This window comes from Piliocolobus tephrosceles, chromosome 16 (genome assembly GCF_002776525.5).
Source record: "Piliocolobus tephrosceles isolate RC106 chromosome 16, ASM277652v3, whole genome shotgun sequence".
NCBI classification, from domain to species: domain Eukaryota; kingdom Metazoa; phylum Chordata; class Mammalia; order Primates; family Cercopithecidae; genus Piliocolobus; species Piliocolobus tephrosceles.
Window position 1 is genome coordinate 40114076 of NC_045449.1, and position 20433 is coordinate 40134508.

General features: G+C 47.6%; 2 protein-coding genes and 1 pseudogene across 2 annotated transcripts; all 3 read right to left on the reverse strand.

Annotated features, from left to right (window-relative positions):
- Positions 1-2453: 2453 nt before the first annotated feature.
- On the reverse strand, positions 2454-6732 carry LOC113222036 (annotated as a pseudogene).
- A 1198-nt stretch (positions 6733-7930) lies between these two features.
- Positions 7931-15347, reverse strand: LOC111529360 (C-C motif chemokine 14). Its single transcript, XM_023196276.1, has 5 exons — positions 15276-15347; positions 10701-10834; positions 9887-9934; positions 8470-8647; positions 7931-8018 (listed from the first exon to the last, which is right to left on the reverse strand). Exons 1-5 carry the CDS (start codon positions 15320-15322, stop codon positions 7931-7933), a joined length of 495 nt encoding a protein of 164 aa, XP_023052044.1. The 5' UTR covers positions 15323-15347.
- LOC113222033 (C-C motif chemokine 15-like) lies at positions 15177-19557 on the reverse strand. Its single transcript, XM_026451367.1, has 4 exons — positions 18926-19557; positions 16418-16474; positions 15835-15946; positions 15177-15415 (listed from the first exon to the last, which is right to left on the reverse strand). Exons 1-4 carry the CDS (start codon positions 18999-19001, stop codon positions 15331-15333), a joined length of 330 nt encoding a protein of 109 aa, XP_026307152.1. The 5' UTR covers positions 19002-19557; the 3' UTR covers positions 15177-15330.
- Positions 19558-20433: the final 876 nt, after the last annotated feature.

Genomic DNA, 20433 nt, shown 5'->3' on the forward strand with positions numbered 1-20433 from the left:
TTTTTTTTGAGACGGAGTCTCGCTCTTCCGCCCAGGCTGGAGTGCAGTGGCCGGATCTCAGCTCACTGCAAGCTCCGCCTCCTGGGTTTACACCATTCTCCTGCCTCAGCCTCCCAAGTAGCTGAGACTACAGGCGCCTGCCACGCCGCCCGGCTAGTTTTTTGTATTTTTTAGTAGAGACGGGGTTTCACCGTATTAGCCAGGATGGTCTCGATCTCCTGACCTCGTGATCCGCCCGTCTCGGCCTCCCAAAGTGCTGGGATTACAGGCTTGAGCCACCGCGCCCGGCCAAGTTTTGTATTTTTAGTAGAGACGGGCCATGTTGTCCTGGCTGGTCTCAAACTCCTGGCCTCAAGTGATCCGCCTGCCTTGGCCTCCCAAAGGGCTGGGATTGCAAGCATGAGCCACTGCGCCTGGCCTAGACATTTTTTTTTAAAGGAAGGATGCTGGGACATCTCATGGAACTGAAAGACCAGTTGAAGCCCCCAGCCTGGAGCTGGGGCAGAAAGTGAGGCAGTTCCAGGGACCTCGGGACAGAAGTTCGTAGACCTCTTTCCTTGGGACACTGCCAGAAACTCAGTTCTGCTCTAGCAGCAACCAGACTGAGTTTCTCAGGTCCAAATTTCAAATCTCTCCAAGAGTCTGATTGGCCAGCTAGATGAGATGGCCAACCTGGGTAGATGAGCTTGGGCTGAAAAGGCGGCTGTTTTTTTTTTTTTTTTTTTTTTTTTTTGAGATGGTATCTCCCTCTGTCACCCAGGCTGGAGTGCAGTGGCATGATCTCGGCTGACTGCAAGCTCTGCCTCCCGGGTTCATGCCATTCTCCTGCCTCAGCCTCCAGAGTAGCTGGGACTACAGGCGCCCGCCACCACGCCCAGCTAATTTTTTTGTATTTTTAGTAGAGACTGGAGTTCAACGTGTTAGCCAGGATGGTCTCGATCTCCTGACCTCGTGATCCGCCCGCCTCAGCCTCCCAAAGTGTTGGGATTACAGGCGTGAGCCACCGCGCCCAGCCAAGGGAGGCCGCTCGGGTTTTAACAACATGGCCACTTGGGGGCAGCCATGAGTCAGTTTACCAGAATCCAATTCGTTGGCCCGTTTTCAGCTTGATACTTACACTGTATTTATTTGTTTCGCTTAACCATCCGGTCTTAATTTCCTGGCTTTTGTTTTGTCTTCACAATAGCATTTTGGAAGAATGTTGAATGCAAAGGAGCTGAGTCAGCTGTCTGCTGTTGAGCTGGAGACAGAAGGGGAGATTGATTATAAATGGCCCCCAACCTTGACAAAAGTCTCAAGAAATGTGGAGAAGCCCCTGAAAAAAAACTGAGATTAAGCTTCTTTCACCCTAGCAGAAAAAAAGCAGGAAGTTAGGAATCAAGCTGTCAAATAAGGAAGTTGTATTTATTGCATGCTTGGGTTTTGGACTAAGAGTTTACCCCTAGCCGTGTCTCATACCCTTTCTTTCCCTGTCCTGCAAAGCTTAACATGGGAGGTAGAGATTTGTGTCTCTTCTTCTTCTTCTCTCTCACTCTTTTTTTTTTTTTTCTTTCCCAATCAGGCACTCTCTGTACCCATGCCACCCTGAGGAAGACAAAATATGAGAGGATCTAGCAAAGCCTCTGCAAAAATGATTAACGTGAATATTCCCATCCTGACTTCCTATGAAAAGTTGTATTATAAAAGAAAAGAATAATTGAAGAAAATACAGATCCATAAAAATCCATAAAGATGGACAGGAAAAATTAAGAGTTCTTTGGGGCTCTCAATAGGTCAAGACCCAGAGGGCAGAGATCATCTGGCAGGCTGGAAACTGGCTAAGTATTTAGAATGGCTTGTGTACTGGTGTGAAGTGAGAAATTGAAGCAGAGCAGGAGAAGGATGTGAAAGATATTTTTCTATGTATTAAGAGTGCACCGGCCAGATGTGGTGGCTCACGCCTGTAATCCCAACATTTTTGGGAGGCTGAGGCAGGTGGATTGCTTGGGTACAGGAGTTTGAGACCAGCCTGGGCAATATGGTAGAATCCCGTCTCTACCAAAAATACAAAAATTAGCCAGGTGTGATGGCGCAAGCCTGTAGTCCCAGCTACTCGGGAGGCTGGGGTGGGAGGATCACTTGAGCCTGGGAGGTGGAGGTTACAGTGAGCCAAGATCAAATGAGCCAAGATCACACCACTGCACTGCAGCCCAGGTGACAGAGTAAGACCCTATCTCAAAAAAAAAGTAAAATAAAATAAAAATATAAACATAAAAGAGTGTATCTCTGCCCACATCCCTTAACTTTGGTATTTCCTCCTGAGATTGAGAAAATATTCGAAATACTCCTTTATTTTGATCATTGTTCTGTTTCTCTCAATGTGACTGGCTAGTTTCAGCCTAATAAGGCTTCTCTTGTTTTCACAGGTTTACCCCTCTCTTCCGTAAACAAGGGCTTCCACTAAAGCCTGGTCATCACTGGGAGTTGAGGAGCTGGGCTTAGTCATTCTTTGCTGTAATAATTTCAACCGTGGCCAAGTTCCTGGAGGGCAGCAAAGGTAGGTTGGGATTCTTGATGTACTCTTGGACCCAGTTGTCACTGGGGTTGGTGCAGACTTCTCAGTTCCTTTTGGTGATGAAGCTGCAGAAGCAGAATTAGACCGTCATGGGCTGCAGACTCAGGCAGGGGTCCAGTGCACACTCCCACCTCTGGTTCACATGGAGCTCACCTTATGTTCTTTAAAGCTTCCCTGGGCCTCTCCTGGCTGGGTTCCCTCAGACAGCCTCCCTCTCTGGCCTCAGAACCTTACCATCCCTTCTCTCAGTCCCTTCTCCGCTCAGCCTAGACCCTCAAGCTTGGGTTTCATAATGGACCACATAGCTAAAAGTGGAAAAATTAGGAATGAATCCCAGGCCCGTGAGAGCCAAAGGCCAAACCCTTAGCCACTACTCCACTGCTTCTAGCATAGAGACCTCTTGGTTCCATGTATCTCATTTCTGCCCCTGGGCTCCCTGTCCCCCTCCACAGAAACATCTACAAGGATGTGCTTACATGATTGCTGGCAGGTCACAGTTGAGGGCCTTTCTGTATCCCACCACCAGTCTCCTTGGCAACACTTTCTCATAAAACTTCAGGCAGCAGGTGGATGGGCTGTTCACCCACTCAGGAACTTCTGAAGGAATCACATTGTAAGCTGAGCCAGGGAAGCAGAGGCGAGACCACCACTGCCCACCTCTGTCTCCTACCATTTGTGTTTCACTGCTCTGATAGCAAAGCCGTCTGTTAGAGGAGACCAATGATAGTTTGGCAGGTAGTGGAGAAAGGGCAAAAGATGAATCCCTCTGGGGGACATACATTTAGAACCCTCAGCCTCTGAGCTGAGTGTTAACTACAAATGACTTGGTTATTCACACTTGCCAAGGAACTGGGAGGAAGCTGGCTCACTCTTGTTTATTGGTGACTTGATCTGGCAAACATGGGTTGAGCTAGTATTATACGCCGGGCTCTATGGGGGTAAAAACATGGGGAGGATACAGTCACTACCCTTAAGTAGCTTACAGAGTAGTCAGGGTTGAAAGGGAAATTGAAAAGTTAAACAAACACTACCATAGAATGTGGTCCAGGATAGAACAGACTTTGGTATAAGGTGCTATGGGAACAGAATGAGGGGCCCCAACCCATCCTCGGTGGTTGAGGAAGAAGTCTCAAAGCAAGTGAGGCCTGCATTGATTCGTAAAGGATGAGCAGGATTTAGACACACAGCTGGGTGTTGTGGCTCAGGCCTGTAATCCCAGCACTTTGGGAGGCCGAGGTGGGCGAATCATCTGAGGTCAGAAGTTTGAGACCAGCCTGGCCAACATAGCAAAACCCTGTCTCTACTAACAAAAATTAGCTGGGCGTGGTGGTGCATACCTGTAATCCTAGCTACTCAGGAGGCTGAGGCAGGAGAATCACTTAAACCTGGGAGTCAGAGGTTGTGGTGAGCCAAGATGGCGCCACTGCACTCCAGCCTGGAGGAAGGGGTGACTCCATCTCAAAAGGAAAAAAAAGGATTTAGACACACAAAGGACTTGTAGAATCTGGAAGAAAGAAATGCAGGAAAGCTTGAAGGTAGGGGAAGCTCAGTGTGTCTTGGGAGTGCTGGGCAGTTTAGGTGGCTGGCATGTAAGGTGGGAAGGAATGAATGGGCAGAGATGAAACTGGAGAGACAGGAGGGTCTGTTCACACACCTGCTGAACTACTGAGTAATTTGGACTCTATCTTAGGGCATTGAAGAGACGGAGGTTAGGGGGAAGGGTGAGAGAGTAGAGCCGTTAGAGACAGAAGTTAGAGCAGAAGGAAAAAGTGTATGATTTAGGCTTTGGTGTCAGACAGCTTGGGCTGGAATTTTGACTTGACTTGAATTTTGACTTGAATCATGGGCAAATTTCCTAATCTCCCTAGGTTTCAGTTTCCTCATCCATTAAGTGGGGGTAAATGACACTTGCTTGTATCCTAGGATCACGGTTAGAATTCGGTGAGAAAATGATTGGAAAGCCCTTAACTCAGAGTCTGGCACACAGAAGGGCTCAATCAGTGCTTATTATAATTAAGAGCCAATGGTTGTAATGACCGCTCTTCTTGCCTTGGAAATGGCTCTTTCCTCCCGTCTCTTTGATGCACGCAGGCTACTGGACTTGATTGGTTATTGTCACTGTGTTTTCTTTGAGCTGTCCTGACTACCCATCAATTGGGGATACTACACAAGAGGTCAGTCTAGAGATCTCTCCCAGCCCCCAAACCTTCAGAGTGCAAATATTTTTGTAGCTTGACCCCTTTGCCTCTAGAGAGTGGCAAAGCTTGGGACATCTTGAGAGCACCATCTTGCTGATCCATGCTTTGGGTGGGCCATTCTGTCTTCCTTGAAGCCTGAACCCACTGCGCTGGTCTGATTGACTCTCCCAAAGAGCATCGTCTCCCCCTCCCACACAGTCCCTCCGTAAGTGATGCTCATATCACTAGTTCTCAAAGCAGAGTTTACGAAGTCCAGGGTCATCCTGAGAGTATGTGGGCAGATTACATGGTGCACCTGACCCTTGCTCCTTTGTGTTTATACAGGCAGAGTCAGGCCGGACTACATGCCAGGGTGACCTTAAGAGAGAAAAGAGGCCAGGCGTGGTGGCTCACGCCTCCGAGCACTTTGGGAGGCCGAGGCAGGCAGATCATGAGGTCAGGAGTTCGAGACCAGCCTGACCAACATGGTGAAACCCCGTCTCTGCTAAAAATACAAAAGTTAGCTGGGTGTGGTGGTGTGTGCCTGTAATCCCAGCTACTCAGAAGCTGAGGCAGGAGAATCACTTGAACCCGGGAGGCGGAGATTGTGGTGAACCAAGATCACGCCACTGCACTCCAGCCTGGGGAACAGGAGTAAAACTCCATCACAAACAAAACAAAACACAATAAAACAAGCAAGAAACAAAACCAAAACAAAACAACAACAACAACAACAAAAAAGAGAGAGAAAGGAATGGCTGGGGCAGCCTAGGGCAGGTGGTACACATCTTTGTCCACCCCCACCCCCGTCACCACGTCCTCGTAAGCGATGATAGAGGGAGGAGATATGGAGGGACAAAACAAACCCCATCCTCCATAGGCCGCAATTCTCCTTCTCCCCACAGCTCCAAAACCTTTCAACCCCTTTCCTCTTTTCTGCAGATGTTATTTAGTCGTAGGCTGGGGGATGGAGAAGGGGACCATAGATTCCCAAACAGCCATTCCTCTGGGACTGATTTTGGTTGTCTGATAGTCCCAGCAACCTGTGCCAGCCACTTTGAGGAAGTGGTGTCTTGGTTCAGACTCCCAATTCCTGGGCTTAGACCCACATGATTGTTTGACCTTCCTTCCTCTCGCAACTCGTTCTTCCAGGGCACCTACCGCTTTTCTTTCTCATCTGCGTGCTTCCCCCTCCCTTTCATTGCATGCAATTCTTGTTGCATTTTCTGCAGCTTTCTTGGCCTCTCCTCCTGAGTGACCATTCCTGCTCACCACGCTTGGGACTCCTGAGGAAATGGTGACCCAGTTTCCTGGAACTACTTACCCCAGAAAGATCCGGACCAACCCCAGCTCTACTTACAAAGGGGAGAATTGGAGGTCAGGAGCTAGGCATGAAGGTGGGGAGAGCCCACAGGGGCTTATGAGGCCAGAGACCCAACAGCACCCTTGGCACCACCTCCCTGCCAGCTGCTCCATCCCCTTTTCTCGTTCCTGCCCTACAGAGACAAGTGGACTCACTTGGCTGGCTGCAAGAAGCAGAAGTAATGATAAGGATGAGGATGAGGATGAGGAGAGACAGGGGAGCCTCGGAGACCTTCTTCCTTTCAGCGGGGCCGTACGGCTTCGGGGAGAGCCAAGTGAAGATGTCGTCTGCTGCTAGTGGTCCGCTTGCCAACTGCTCAGCTCTCTGGACCTTGACCACATCAGAGCAGGTAGAGGAGGAGAAACAACAGGCCTCAGTGTTTGCTGAAACAGAGGGCAGCGGAGGATGGGACTTGGTGCAGAGCTGAATTCAGTAGAATTTGAATTCACATGAAGGAATGTGTGTCAGCTACCTTACATGCCCTGTCTGACATAATCCTTAAAATAGTGAAGTAGCGATGATGACTTCCCTGGGACTACTGAGGCTTAGAGGCTAAATAAACTGTCCAAGTCCACCTGGGTGGACAGGCAGGATGAAAAACCAGATCTATTTGATTTCACCATGTTACCTGCCGCCATCCGTATGTTGGGGAAGGGGCAGGCAAGGTTGAACCACCCCAGCTTCCCCCAGGTGATCAGTCTTGGGGAGAATGAGCACAAAGCAGGATTACAGAGCCCAGACTGAGGCAAGGGTAGGGCTTAGTTGCCTCTGAGAAGGATATGCCCCCTCCCAGTCAAAGGCCACATGATTGACCTCACACTTTTTCATGTCACAGCTTATGCTAATACTCCAAAAAAAAAACACCCAATGTGCCTGATCCTTGGGTCCCCATTTGTTGCTGGACCATTTGACTTATTTGTCAGTGTTTTTATTTATCTCTTGAGACCTTGGACTTTGGACCGATTTTTAGGTGTAGCCAGCCTGTTGATCCCTCCTGGGTGCCCCCGTGGCCAACCATGACCAGCAGGGGACGCTCAACTCTGTGCACCTGACAACCTGCGTCTGTGCTCTAGGGCTCCAGCTTCAGCCCCTCTGGCCTGGGCTCTGGCTGGACCTGCCCCACAGCCTCCTCTCTCTTCAGGTGCCTCCGGACCCTTTTCCACCTTGAAGGCTGTTAGTAAAACAATATAGTATAATCTGGTGTATGTAAGCGAAGGGGAGAGATTAGGTAAAATGTCTTCATGAATCATTCCTATTCCAGACAGCAGTGAAAAAAGACCTTGGAAACAGCACAGAAAAAAGGACTATGGAGTTTGACTGCTATAGAGAGCCCTTTATGAAGTGTTACCTATAAAATCAAATGATGATTCTTAGCTTTTACACTTGTCATGAAGCTTAAATAAGATAATGCATACAGACTGCCTAGCAGAGTGCTTGCAGTATAGAAAGCATTAAGAAAACGAGGTCTGGTATTGTTGTTGAGGAGGAGACAGTCTTTACACTGCTTTTCTTTCTCACTTTCTGCTTCTCACTACCTGCATTGCAGGCTTGACCTATTTTTTTGTACCAGGCTCCAGCAAAACTTCTGCAGAGCGAGGCTTGATGCCGAGGGTGCCACACCCGGCTGGACTCCCTGGTATCCTCAGTGTGTGACCAATGAGTAAATCCAGTAGAAAGGAATGAGGCCAGGGAAGGGCATAAGTGGTCTTTAATTCAAGGCAGGGAAGCTCCCAGAGGGTGGCTTGGGGGGAGAGTTAGGAGTGGGTGGAGGAAGGGGGCCTTGGTATCTTCTCTTTAGGTCTCTGAACTGTGCCTTCTCCACCCTCTCTGGGTCACTCAGTTCTCCTCCATGTGCTTGATATAATCCTGGACCCACTTGTCCCTGGGATTGGTGCAGATGGAATGGCCCCTTTTGGTGATGAAGCTGTGGAGCAAGAGGGAGAAGGATCACAAACCAAGGGGCCCAGTGGCCAGAAGAGAGAGCCCATCCTCCCTGCCTCCTAAATTCCCCACCTGACCTAGACTGCTTCTCGTTTCTTCGGTAGAGGCCGCTTAGAGCCTGTCTCTTCTCTGAGACATGCTCTTCGGTCCCTAGGACCCCTAGACCCATCTAGTCTGTGTGTCCCCCGGAGGAAGTACCCTCTTGCCTTCTTCTCCCTTTTCCGTCACCTCCCCCCATCCATGGGGTCAGCTTCCCCATGGCTCCTGCAGGCTCCAGCCAGAAAGCGCCCAGGTTGCCCCTCAGCTGTGTCTCCCTGTGTAGTCACACCTGGGAGGTACACTGGGGGTCCCCATTCCATGACTACTTCCTGCCTCCCTCGAGGAGGCCCTGCTGGCTCCCTCTCCTCACAGTGTGATGTGTGTGTGCCACCTACACAATTCCGGGCTTGGAGCACTGGCTGTTGGTCTCATAATAATCCATAATCCGCTGATGCGGGATCTTGTGGGTAGTGTAGTTGAGGCAGCACTCTGACTGTGGTAACGTCCCCCCGAGGAGAGAGCATCGGATGCTGAGGAGGGGCCCTTGGTTAAAGGCCATACTATTGGCTGGTCCTGCAAGCTGAGGGCATGGAGGAGGGAAGGAAGGAGGAGACAGCCCCGCAGAACTTGGAGGGGAGAGTAGGCTTTCCTCATCTTCTCTTCTCCTTCTCCGTAGTACTCCCGGGCTCCTCTTTTCCTCCTCCCTCATCAGCAATCACCCTCCCTCCTTTTCTTCAATCCCTCTTGGAAAGACTGGCGGATGACTTTCAACTACAGGGTTGAAGAGCAGCACACTCAGATCTTCTCACACCATCTCTGGGGGCCAACTGGCAGAGAAGGCTAGGGACTTGGCCAATGTCATGCAGCCTTCATGCCTTATTTGGGAAAGATGCTCCAAGTAGGAGGAATATTTGAAAGAAATCCCAATATGGATTTGAAGACATGCCATTTGGGAATGCAGACCCACCCCTCCTAGTGCTCCACCCTGCCCATGTCCCCACTCAACCAACAACCTGCAGAGAGAGCAGGATGCCCACAGCAGGCCCCAAGGACAATGGCCACAGAGTTAGGACACCCAAATCCTAACCTAACCTTGCCTGTGCTTCCTTTGTACTGTGGCCATTTTACTTTCCCCCGTTCCCTCCTCTGTAAATGAGGCCCTTGGAGTGGATCAGTGGTTTTTACACTGAGCTCCCTGGAGCTCTGGAGGCCTCAGGGACTATTGTGGAGGTCCCGCTGCATTTAAGAGTGGTGTCTTGTGCCCTACTCAACCCATTTTTTTTGTTTGTTTGTTTTACATATTGGGCCTCTGTGGAAGATTTTGCTTGAAGAAAAGGTTTTGTGATCTAAAAAGTTTTAAAAATTACTGGATTAGGTGATTTTTCATCTATTTTCTGATTGAGAATTTTCATGGCTCTTATAGTAGAAGCAAGGAGGTGACAGCAGTCACCCCAAGCTTGAATTATAGAGGTAGCAGGAAGGACATTGCAGGCCAAGAGCCCTGTACAAACAGGTGCATGTTGTGGTTATGGAGTGGAGCAATCAGGTGTGTGCATGTTATGTGACCCTGCTGAATGGAAACTTGGGTGTGCATCACAATGGCCTCAGAGGTCACTGAGGGTGGCCAGATGCCTGGGTGGAAAGGGCTGGTCCTGTTTTCCAGCTCCATTCCAGGCAGCATCCTCACTATCCAAAGAACGGCATAAGGGGCCCCTGTTTCCTGAGACCCACTCAGTGCTCCTATACTCTCCCACCTTGTTCCTCTGAGCTGAAAAATGACATCGGAGCGGGCAAGTCAAACTGTGCACATACCCGCCAACTTTAGCTGTATTTTAAAAACCTTCTGTTTCCCCCCAGTTTCTGAAAAGGAGAGTAGGTAAAATGGAAGAGTGATAAATAGTTTTGGTTGTCTCTAGAGGCAGCTTATTCTAAGAAATCAGCTGAGAAAAGGGGGCCTAGGAGGGACCCCGCACTGTCGTGTTTCCCCCCAGCCCATACCCAAGCAATGCTGCACTCACTGGGCATAGGTGACGCTGGAAGCAGCTGGGCCCAAACCTCAGGAGGCCAATAGAAAAATGCCCTTGAGAGGCTCAAGACACTGCTCCTAATCTCCCTGAGGAAATATCCCCCACATGGGGTGGGCCACTCTTGCTTAGTGGCAAAGACAGAGAAATTGAGGGAGAGGCAGGCTGGCCTCATTCCATGTCCTTGAGGGCAAGGGGGACTGGTCCTGGGGGGCAGTGATAAGAGATCAAGGCCACATGAGGCCTGGAGATTCAGAATCTGTTTATCTGGAGACTAGAGGGCATTTGGGGTAGTGGAATGAGGCCTGGAGTCTCCCAACTTGGGTCTCATTGGTCAAGGCTGGGAGATCCTAACTTAAACCCTTAAGCAGAACCTACAGTCCTAAGTCTCATCTCCATCCTGCTCACCACACCATGGGGTGAAGTACTGTGGTACTCAGTAGATAATTCATTTATGTAATGGTTGCTATACACACAATTTCAAGAAGATACCAGCCCTCCTTTTCGAGTCTCTGCTCCTGGTCTCCCCCTGAGCCCAACCTCACTCCTGCTTATGTCCTTGCAGGGACTAGGTTGGAAGGAAGACAAGGCATTGCACTCACGAGAGGAGGATTCAGTCTTGGTCCCTAGGGCGATGGTGATGAGCAGGAAGAAGGAAATGGCAACCAAGGAGACATTCATGCTGTGGGAAGCTGTTGCAGGAGGAGAGCTGGCTGGGTGGGGGCTTCTGAGTCTCCTGCGGTGAGGAATTGTTGAGAAATGATCATTGAGGCCAAATAGTTTTTAAAGTAAGGGAGCTGAGATTTGGAAGGGAAGTAGGAAAGCAGTGATGCCTCAGAGATTTCATATCCTGTACATTTGTTGACAGTGGTGTGAAGGAAGCAGGGAGAGCCCAGGTTTAAGGGAGGAAATGGTCTTCCATCCCCAGTGGGAAGAAGTTCAACTCTTTTGATATAAGCCTTTCCCTAGGCATGAACATCAGCACAGGGCTGGGGGCACTGTCTCCGACTTAGCAAAAGATCTCAAGGCTGGATGTGTCCTGTATCTAATCGCATCTCAGGCCTTAGAATAGGCCACGTGGGACCTGGAGACTCAGGATCTGTTCATCTAGAGACTAGAGGGTGTTTAGGGGTAGTGGAATGAGGCCTGGACTCCTCCGAGTCCGGTCTCGTTGGTCAAGACTGGGAAATCCTAACTTAAACTCGTAAGCAGAACCTGCAGTTCTTAGTCTCATCTCCACCTGGTCACCACACCATGGGGTGCGGAAGTGCTGTGGTGCTCAGTAGATAATTCATTTACATAACAGTTGCTATACACACAAGCCACTGTCCCAGATGCTTTATGAATATTCGCCTATTTAACCTTTAGAATAGCAGTTGAGGAAACCGGCTCAGAATCAAAGCCCAAGCTTTTGACAATTGGTAAATGGAACTGGGGTTCAGACGCAGGTGGTCTGGCTTCCAAGTCTGTATTTTTATCCATTATGCCATAAAGAAACATGAGACTCCCAACGGAGCTCTGCAAAAGCTTATGGGTTCTCTATAAAGCCTTTAGTCTTAGTCCTTTCTGAGATCAGATAGTGGATCTCTTTGGGACCTTCTCCTGGTTTCTCTGACTTTCGCTACAGAGAAGCTTGGTGGGAACCTTAGAAAATGTCTAATTCAGGGATAGCTAGTAGATTTCGTTGATTAGTGGGGGAATGGCACTGGAGCTCTGTGCTGGAAATGATTCTGAGGCCATGTCCAGGCACATTGGGAAGATATGCTGTGACCGACGTGCAGTTTCTGTTGCAGTGCAGCTTGCGTGCTATGTATTTGCCATTTGATTCGTCTAAACTGGCCTTTTACTGAATGGAAGCTGGGAATCACAAAGGGCCAGTGACTTGCTCATGTTCACACAGTGATTTGGATGCAGGACAAATCTCATCTCTGCAGGCTTTCAGCTTAGCGCCCTCACCATGCTGTTCTTGGGGGCAATCCCCCATTCTGCTTGTTGATGTGGTTAGATGGCTATTTAATCTCCTCTCCTCATCTGAATCATCAGGGTGGAGAATGTCTATTGTTTACCTTTGCCCATCCACACAGAATCTAGTGTATACCAGGTGCTTTATGAATATATATTTTAAAAGAAGGATGAATAAACAAATTGAGCCAGGTCTACATATGTGCATCTTATATATAGGAAATGGCTGAAATCTCATGGTTAGTTGTGGAGACAGTCATTGATTAGATATTTTCTATGTTTTGTTTTTTTTTTTGAGACGGAGTCTCGCTCTGTCGCCCAGGCTGGAGTGCAGTGGCCGGATCTCAGCTCACTACAAGCTCTGCCTCCCAGGTTTACGCCATTCTCCTGCCTCAGCCTCCTGAGTAGCTGGGACTACAGGCACCCGCCACCTTGCCCGGCTAGTTTTTTGATTTTTTTTTAGTAGAGACGGGGTTTCACCGTGTTAGCCAGGATGGTCTCGATCTCCTGACCTCATGATCCGCCCGTCTTGGCCTCCCAAAGTGCGGGGATTACAGGCTTGAGCCACCGCACCTGGCCAGAAATTTTCTATATTTCTTATCATCAATAACAACATTATGTAAACCCTTCATGTTAAATGATAACAGTTGTTATTAGGAACAATCTCAGGAAGCAAGTTGTTTATGGGAAGAGTGAGTCGGAAAGAAAGAATGCTTACTTCTTGTTTTTGTGGAGACTAGCCAACCTGCCATGTTGTTTCTAGGAGCCTTACAGGAAGTTCCTACACTCTTCCAGCAAGTATTGAGTTCCTACCTACATTAGTCTGTATGTGCCAACTGCTATCATAAACAATCCATCAGACTAATTAAATAAAAGTTTATTTCTTGCTCATGTTACAGTCCAGTGTGGGTCAGTAGTGGGATGATGGTGTGTGTGTTGGGATCTTCCATGTACTCATTCAGGAACCAGGCCTGTTTCTATCTTGGATGCCACCGTTTTCAGCATAAGGCCTCCAAGCTTGATACAAAAAGGGAGAGGCAGAGGAGGATTGGGAGATTTTTGTGGATCAGTTCTGAAAATGGTACAAATTACTTTCACCCACATTCCATGGCCAGCATCAAGTAACCTGGCTCCAACATAATGACAAAGGGATGGAAAATATACATCAGCTGTATGCCCAGGAAGAAAAAGGAATAGATTTTGTGACCACATCACTTCTTTGACACAGTATCATATGCCAAGTCCTGGGCTAGGCTTGGAGGGAGGGAATGAAGATGACCGTGATCCCAGAAGTCTCAGAACTCAAAGAGGGACTAAAAAAAAGTAAAGGAGAACTGCAATACAACCAGATGAATAAAATTTGGTAGCAACATAATTAGAGACCTTAAATGTCCTCCCGTTGCCCCTGTTGAATATGAAGAGCCTATTTTAAAAATATTTAAAAATGTTTTTCAAAGCAACACATATATATTTTGATTTAAAAAACTGAATAGTACAGGAAGGATCTGTAGGACATAAACCTTCTGAGTTCATGCTTGTCTGAAGAGGTCATTACTTAGCCCTCATACTTGATTGATATTTTGATTGTGTATAGAATTCTACAATGGTATATAAAAACATGTTTCTTTTTTTTTTTTTTTTTTGAGACGGAATCTCACTCTGTTGCCCAGGCTGGAGGGCAGTGGCGCAATCTCGGCTCACTGCAAGCTCCACCTCCCAAGTTCATGCCATTCTCCTGCCTCAACCTCCTGAGTAGCTGGGACTACAGGCGCCTGCCACCACACCCGGCTAATTTTTTTGTATTTTTAGTAGAGACAGGGTTTCACCATGTTAGCCAGGATGGTCTCGATCTCCTGACCTCGTGATCTGCCTACCTTGGCCTCCCAAAGTGCTAGGATTACAGGCTTGAGCCACTGTGCCCGGCCAAAAATATGTTTCTTCTGAAACTTTCATTTGTGGTGATCTGGTGTTTCCCCTTTCTAGAAAGTTCTAGGGTTTATTCTTTACTCTTGTTTTCTTACTTTTTGGCACAAATAGATGTTTCAGAATAATTTTGTACTTTCCTTGGAATTAGCCATTTCTTCCATGAGTCTCAGTTTCTTTTGCTAAAAAATGATTTTGAGAAACCAAAATCTGAGTGCTTGTTGTGTTCATTGCTATGAGAATGACATCACTTTTAGGTCTGGGCTTTCAGTGGCTAGAACTTGGAAATATATGTAAGCATATATGTATAAGTGTGTACTTAAATGTATGTCTATTTCAAGTATATCTATTTCATATATTATTAGCAATTTCTTTTTTTTTTTTTTTTTTTTTTTGAGATGGAGTCTCACTCTGTTTCCCAGGAGTGAAGTGGTGCAATCTTGGCTCACTGCAATCTCTGCCTCGGGGGTTCAAGTGATCCTCCTGCCTCACCTTCCCGAGGAAGCATAGATTGGCCAAGCCTGAGTTGGGGATGCCTGCCCTGGCACCTATGGAGCAAAGGAGAGTGTTTGCCTTTGTCATCTTTTAAAGCAGAAGGCAGTTCAAGGATATTCTAGCAAAATGAAAAATAAACCATTTTAGGAAGGAAGGAAGAGGAAGAGGAAGTTGTGGGCTACTTGTCATGGTGGAATGAACTCAGGTGTGTAATGAGAAGAAATCCCAGTATGACATTATTATTATTATTATTATCATTATTATTATTTTGGCAGGTCCAGAAAGCATTTCTGCAAGTTGGAATAGGAAGTTAGAAGGTCCTTGGAGACTGTCTCAAAGAATGAAGTAGTTACCATGAAACAGATGGTGTAAATATGCAAGTGCAAATATGGAATGATAAGGAAACAAAAAGTATTTCTCTTTTGGTTAATAGAAAAATATCAAAAGGAAATCATGGGAAAAAATAAGAATTGTTATGGGATTATAATGGATCAAATGTTAAGTACACTAGAAAATGGTGTGAACTGGGCAAATGATGGAGTAAAAGAAACTTTCTTGAAATTGTAATCAAGCCTTTGAAGATTAGTTATTTCAGTAGAAAGGAGAAGATGAGATATAAAGTGAATTTGTATTTAATCCTGTTGGGGCTTAGCAGTTTCTTCAGTTTTATATTAGTTTATTTCCTCTTAAAACTCAAGCAAAGTTAAAAATTGAATACTCTTTATTAGATGCATGACTTTCATTAGCAGACACAACAATATATATATTTTTAAAGTAATTCAGGCCAAGAAACTCACAGGAGGTGTTGGAGGTGAGTGGCTGGCCTCTTTTGTCTCTTTATCATTATATTGGTTAGGGCTTCAGCTTTTTCATGCAATTCTGAACTCCCGGACCACTGGGTTTGGCACAGACTTGTCGCCCCTTCTTGGTGAGGAAGCTGGGGAACAAGGGAGAGAAAGATTACAAACTTTCTCCCAAGCAGAGGCAGACACGGGGCCCCATCCTCCCTGCTCCTCAGATTTCCCAGTCAACACAGCTTGTTTTTTCCTTTCTCTGCTGATGGCAGCTCAGGGACAGTGTCCTCTTGAGACCCTCTCAGCCTGTGGGACTCCTTAATGACTCGTGGAAGTGTCCTTGGGCAGCCTTGTGCCTGCTTTCTTCTTCCTTCCCTATCTCCTCTCCATTGGGAGTGTCTCATCCCTGATGCCCTGCAGGATCCTCGTAAGGACACAGCTGCCCCATACCTGGCAGGATCCAGAGGGTGGAACCCGATGGACACCCATCCATCAGGTCCTCCCTGCAAGATGCTGTGGGCTGCTGCTTCCCCAACACATGGATGATGAGCTTGGCACTTACATGACACCCGGCTTGGAGCACTCACTGCTCGTTTCAAAATAACTTTCCATGAGTGAACACGGGATGCTTTGTGAGATGTAGGAGATGCAGCAGTCAGTAGCAAGGTGAAAGCCTGCAGCAAGAGAAAGGGTCATTTGAGGACCAATCTTTCTCCTCGAAAGCACTGTGCAGGATGAGAAGGCATAAGCCTCGGAAGACATGTTTCCTCCTCCGTGGCCAGCACTTGCTGGCATCTCCCTGCTTCAGACCCTCCCCAGGGTTGTGCGGTGTGTCTGAGGCACAGGGTGGGCCACAGCAGGACCAGGAACATTTGCCCCAGAAGGGGAAGGCATCTGCAGACACCTGCAGGCGTCAGAGAGCACCTTCTTCTCCAAAGGAGCAGGCTCTTGGAGCAGCCAGAGGGGAACAGAGAAGGCATTTATGGAGGGGGTCCCCCTAGCCCATCTTGATCTTCCTTGGAGATGTTCACCACCCTCAGGCCCTCTCATTCTCCTCCTGTTCTGTAAACAGGGACAATGGATTCCATAGTGCAGACCTGCACCTGCTGGCTGCTTTTAAATATATGCTGTGTCTGATCACTTACCACTCAGAACTACTGGATATTTCAGTGAAAGCTTTGACATGAACTCTGTCTCTGCATCTGGAAGAAACAGGACCGGGAAGGAAATCACTGGGCGGCAGCAGTATGTTTCAGCATCTCCACCCACCCCATTGCTCATCCCCCTCCTGAGGCAGAAAGGCTCTGAAGCTGGACCACCACCACCTGTCTGGGTTCTAGGCCTGCCTCCTGGCCCATTTATTCCTTTAGGGCCCTGAGACTTTTCAGGGACCTTTTGAAAATGTAGACATGAAAACTTTGTATTGACTCTGAAATACTAAAAGCAACTGAACCTAACACGGTTCAGTTAATGGAATGTCTACATGATGTGACACAGTCTACAAGTCTTTCTACACATTTCTGGAATTTTTTTTATTGTAGGGCTCTGAAAACTGAAAGGTTTTATCAGCGCATATGGTGGCACAGTATCCCCTTAAGTGAAGTGAGTCTATTTTGGTCTTTATTCATCCCAGTTAGCAGAAATATTCATGTGCATGCTGTAGAAAGTTTGCTGTGTTTGATTGAAACAGTCTTCCTTGGCCCCACCAAGGATAAGTACCATCTAGGTATGTATTACTTTTTTTTTTTTTAATTGAAACAGGGTCTTTCTGTCACCCAGGCTGGGGCACAGTGGTATGATCATAACTCACTGCAGCCTCGAGGTCCAGGGCTCAAGTGATCCTCTTGCCTCAGCCTCCTGAAAAGGTGGGATTACAGGTGCGAGCCACAATCCCTAGCCAATAGTTTAACTTTTTGCAGTGATGAGGTCTTGCTATGATGCCCAGGCTGGTCTTGAACTCCTGGGGTCAAGCAATTTTCCTGGCTCAGCCTCCCGAAGTGCTGGGATTATAGGTGAGCCACCTTGCCTAGCTTGTATTACCGTTTGAAAACCAGAGAAATTCTGTATTCCAAAATACATCTAGCCTGATAGGATTTTGATAAGGGATTGCATACCTGTATTATGCTAAATAGAAAAATGCGGCCAGGCGTGGTGTCTCAAGCCTGTAATCCCAGAACTTTGGGAGGCCAAGGTGGGCGGATCACAAGGTCAGGAGATTGAGACGACCATCCTGGCTAACATGGTGAAACCCCGTCTCTACTAAAAATACAAAAAATTAGCTGGGCGTGGTGGCGGGTGCCTGTAGTCCTAGCTACTCGGGAGGCTGAGGAAGGAGAACGGCGTGAAAACGGGAGGCGGAGCTTGCAGTGAGCTGAGATCGCGCCACTGCACTTCAGCCTGGGCGACAGAGCGAGACTCCGTCTCAAAAAAAAAAAAAAAGAAAAAAAAATCTTTACAGTGGTCAGGCACGATGGCTCACACCTGTAATCCCAACACTTTGGGAGGCCGAGCTGGGCAGATCACCTGAGGCCGGGAGTTCAAGACTAGTCTGGCCAACAAGGCGAAACCCCGTCTCTACTAAAAAAATACAAAAATCATCTGGGCTTGGTGGCGCGTGCCTTAATCCCAACTACTCCATAGGCTAAGGAAGGATAATCAACCGAACCTGGGAGGCGGAGGTTGCAGTGATCCGAGATCTCACCACTGTACTCCACCCTGGGAGACAGCGAAACTCTGTCTCAAAAAAAAAAAGAAAAAAAAAATCTTGACAGCTCGGGAGAGACTGCCCATTGCAGGGCTAACCAATTCATAGAGATAGCAAAGGGTTTAGACTTTTCATATACAAATCAACAAATCCTGAGCCCATGTGCCCAGCCACCTCCTTTGCTAACTCTCACACACCAAGCCAGTATTTCCACTGTTCTAAGTCATACTAAGGATGAGTACTAGACAACTACAGACTATCCCTATATCCCAAAGCCTGAAAGGCTTATTCAGACTACCTAGCCCTAAACCGTATGCTCTGGGCTGCCTTGCTTTCCCCTTGGAAACCCCAATAAAGGTTCTGGCATAGGTCGTCCCTTCTCTCCTGATTGTGACTCCTGCCCTGGATGCTTCCCTTGGGGCCCTGTGTGGCACAGCGTACCTCCTTCTCTTGGGAAATATAAATAATACATTCTTTTTTCAATGTCGTTGGCCTCTTTGTGTTGACATTCACTGCCACAAATTAAGATTCCACAGGAACAAATGAGACAGTGATCATGGGTGAGTCACTTACTTAGCTGGTTCCTTTTCCTCTCCCAAATCACAATTTTACACCAGATGGTAGATAGCAGTTCTAGCACTGTAAACTTCTATGATTCCTTTTACAAATTTACAATTTAATTACAGTTCTTTTGTTCCAGCTAAAATATCAGCTATATTTTTGCTGTGAAAAGGGAAATAATTGGCCCCAAATGGGACCAGTCACGTGTATACATTTCCCCCTCTAAGGGTCCAAAGGCTGCAGACAGAGCCAGGTCTACACTCTGCTGGTGGTTTTTAAATAAGTTCCACAACCATGCCTGGGCTGGAGAGGAGTCACAGTGTGTCTCTGTCCCACAGCCTGAGTTACCACGGACCTGGTCGCCTGGGAGAAAGTTCACTAGACTCACCGTTTGTGACCTGGGCCTGGGATCCAAGGGCAGCAACAAGCATGAAGCAGGAGAGGACAGCCACGGAGACCTTCATCCTCCTGGAGGGCAGGCAGGGCTGGCCGAGGACTCCTGGGCTCACTGCTTCCTGGCTCCCCGGGATGCCAGCTCTGCCCTTGTATTTACAAGAAGGGGAGGATCCAGGAAGTCCCAGGGCAGAGGTCAGAATGCTCTTCTTTAGCTATATAATAGTTACCAAGCAGTTTCTAAAAAGAGAACAAGGCTGAGAATGCAACAGAAAGTAGAGGACAAAAAAAAAATCCACTGTCCCTGTGGATTTCCCGAACTATCCCAATAGCTACAGGCAGATAGAAAGAAATGTTTCAAGGAAGAGTCTTCCTTCCAGGAGATTCATCTAATCCTCTAAGCCTGGGATAGGAGTGGGGAACTATCTTAGACTCTTGGATTCAGGATTGAGATGTGGTGAATGCTATCTTTTTTCCATTTCTAGTTCTATTCCTGTAGTCCCAACTAGGAGGTGTTAGCAGTGGCGAATCCGTATCAGTCTGCAGCAGCCTCAATTCTTGCCCCCTCAGAAGAAAGAATTCAACTGAGGGGCATAAGGCAGAGTGAGAGACCGAGACAAGATTTAGAGCAGGAATGAAAGTAAAGAACACTTGGAAAAGTGCCAAGCAGGTGATTTCAAGATTCAAATGCCTGGTTTGACCTTTGCATTGTGTTTTTTTTTTTTTTTTTTTTTTGCTGGCATTTCGCATGCGCAGTGGTCTGCCAGCACGTGGGAGGGGCTGCATGCACAGTGTGTTTACTGGAGCTGTACACATGCTCACTTGAGGCATTCCTTCTTGACCAGTCAAGTGTTCCTAGATCACATACCAGTTGAACTCTGCCATTTTGCCTCTTAGTGCACATACTTGAGCCTACTTGCCCGACCCCTGAGATCTTATCAGGAAACTGTTGATCACCAGTTTCAGATATTTCTATCTATAGGGAGACTGCCTTTGCTGGTGCTGGCTTTGACCAATTACTATTTTAGAGAGACAGTATAACAACTGCCTGACCATCACCTGATGGTTGTCTGACATTCCTGGTGGGGCAGGGGGCTCTCCTGCCCTGCTCATGTCTGAGTAACTACCTACTATAACAAAGGGATTTTTTTTTTTTTTTTTGAGATGGAGTTTTGCTCTTGTTGCCCAGGCTGGAGTGCAGTGGTGCAATTTTGCTCACTGCAAACTCTGCCTTCCGGGTTCAAGCAATTCTCCTGCCTCAGCCTCCTGAGTAGCTGGGATTATAGGCATGTGCCACCACGCTCGGCTAATTTTGTATTTTTAGTAGAGATGGGGATTGTTCACCATGTTAGTCAGGCTGGTCTCGAACTCCTGACCTCAGATGATCCACCTGCCTTGGCCTCCCAAACAAAGGGACTTCAAAGGTAAGAACCAGTCAAGCTGGCCACCAAAATGGAGAACTGGAAAGTCTCAAGATTAGAGGCCAGAAGACCTTCCCAAGCA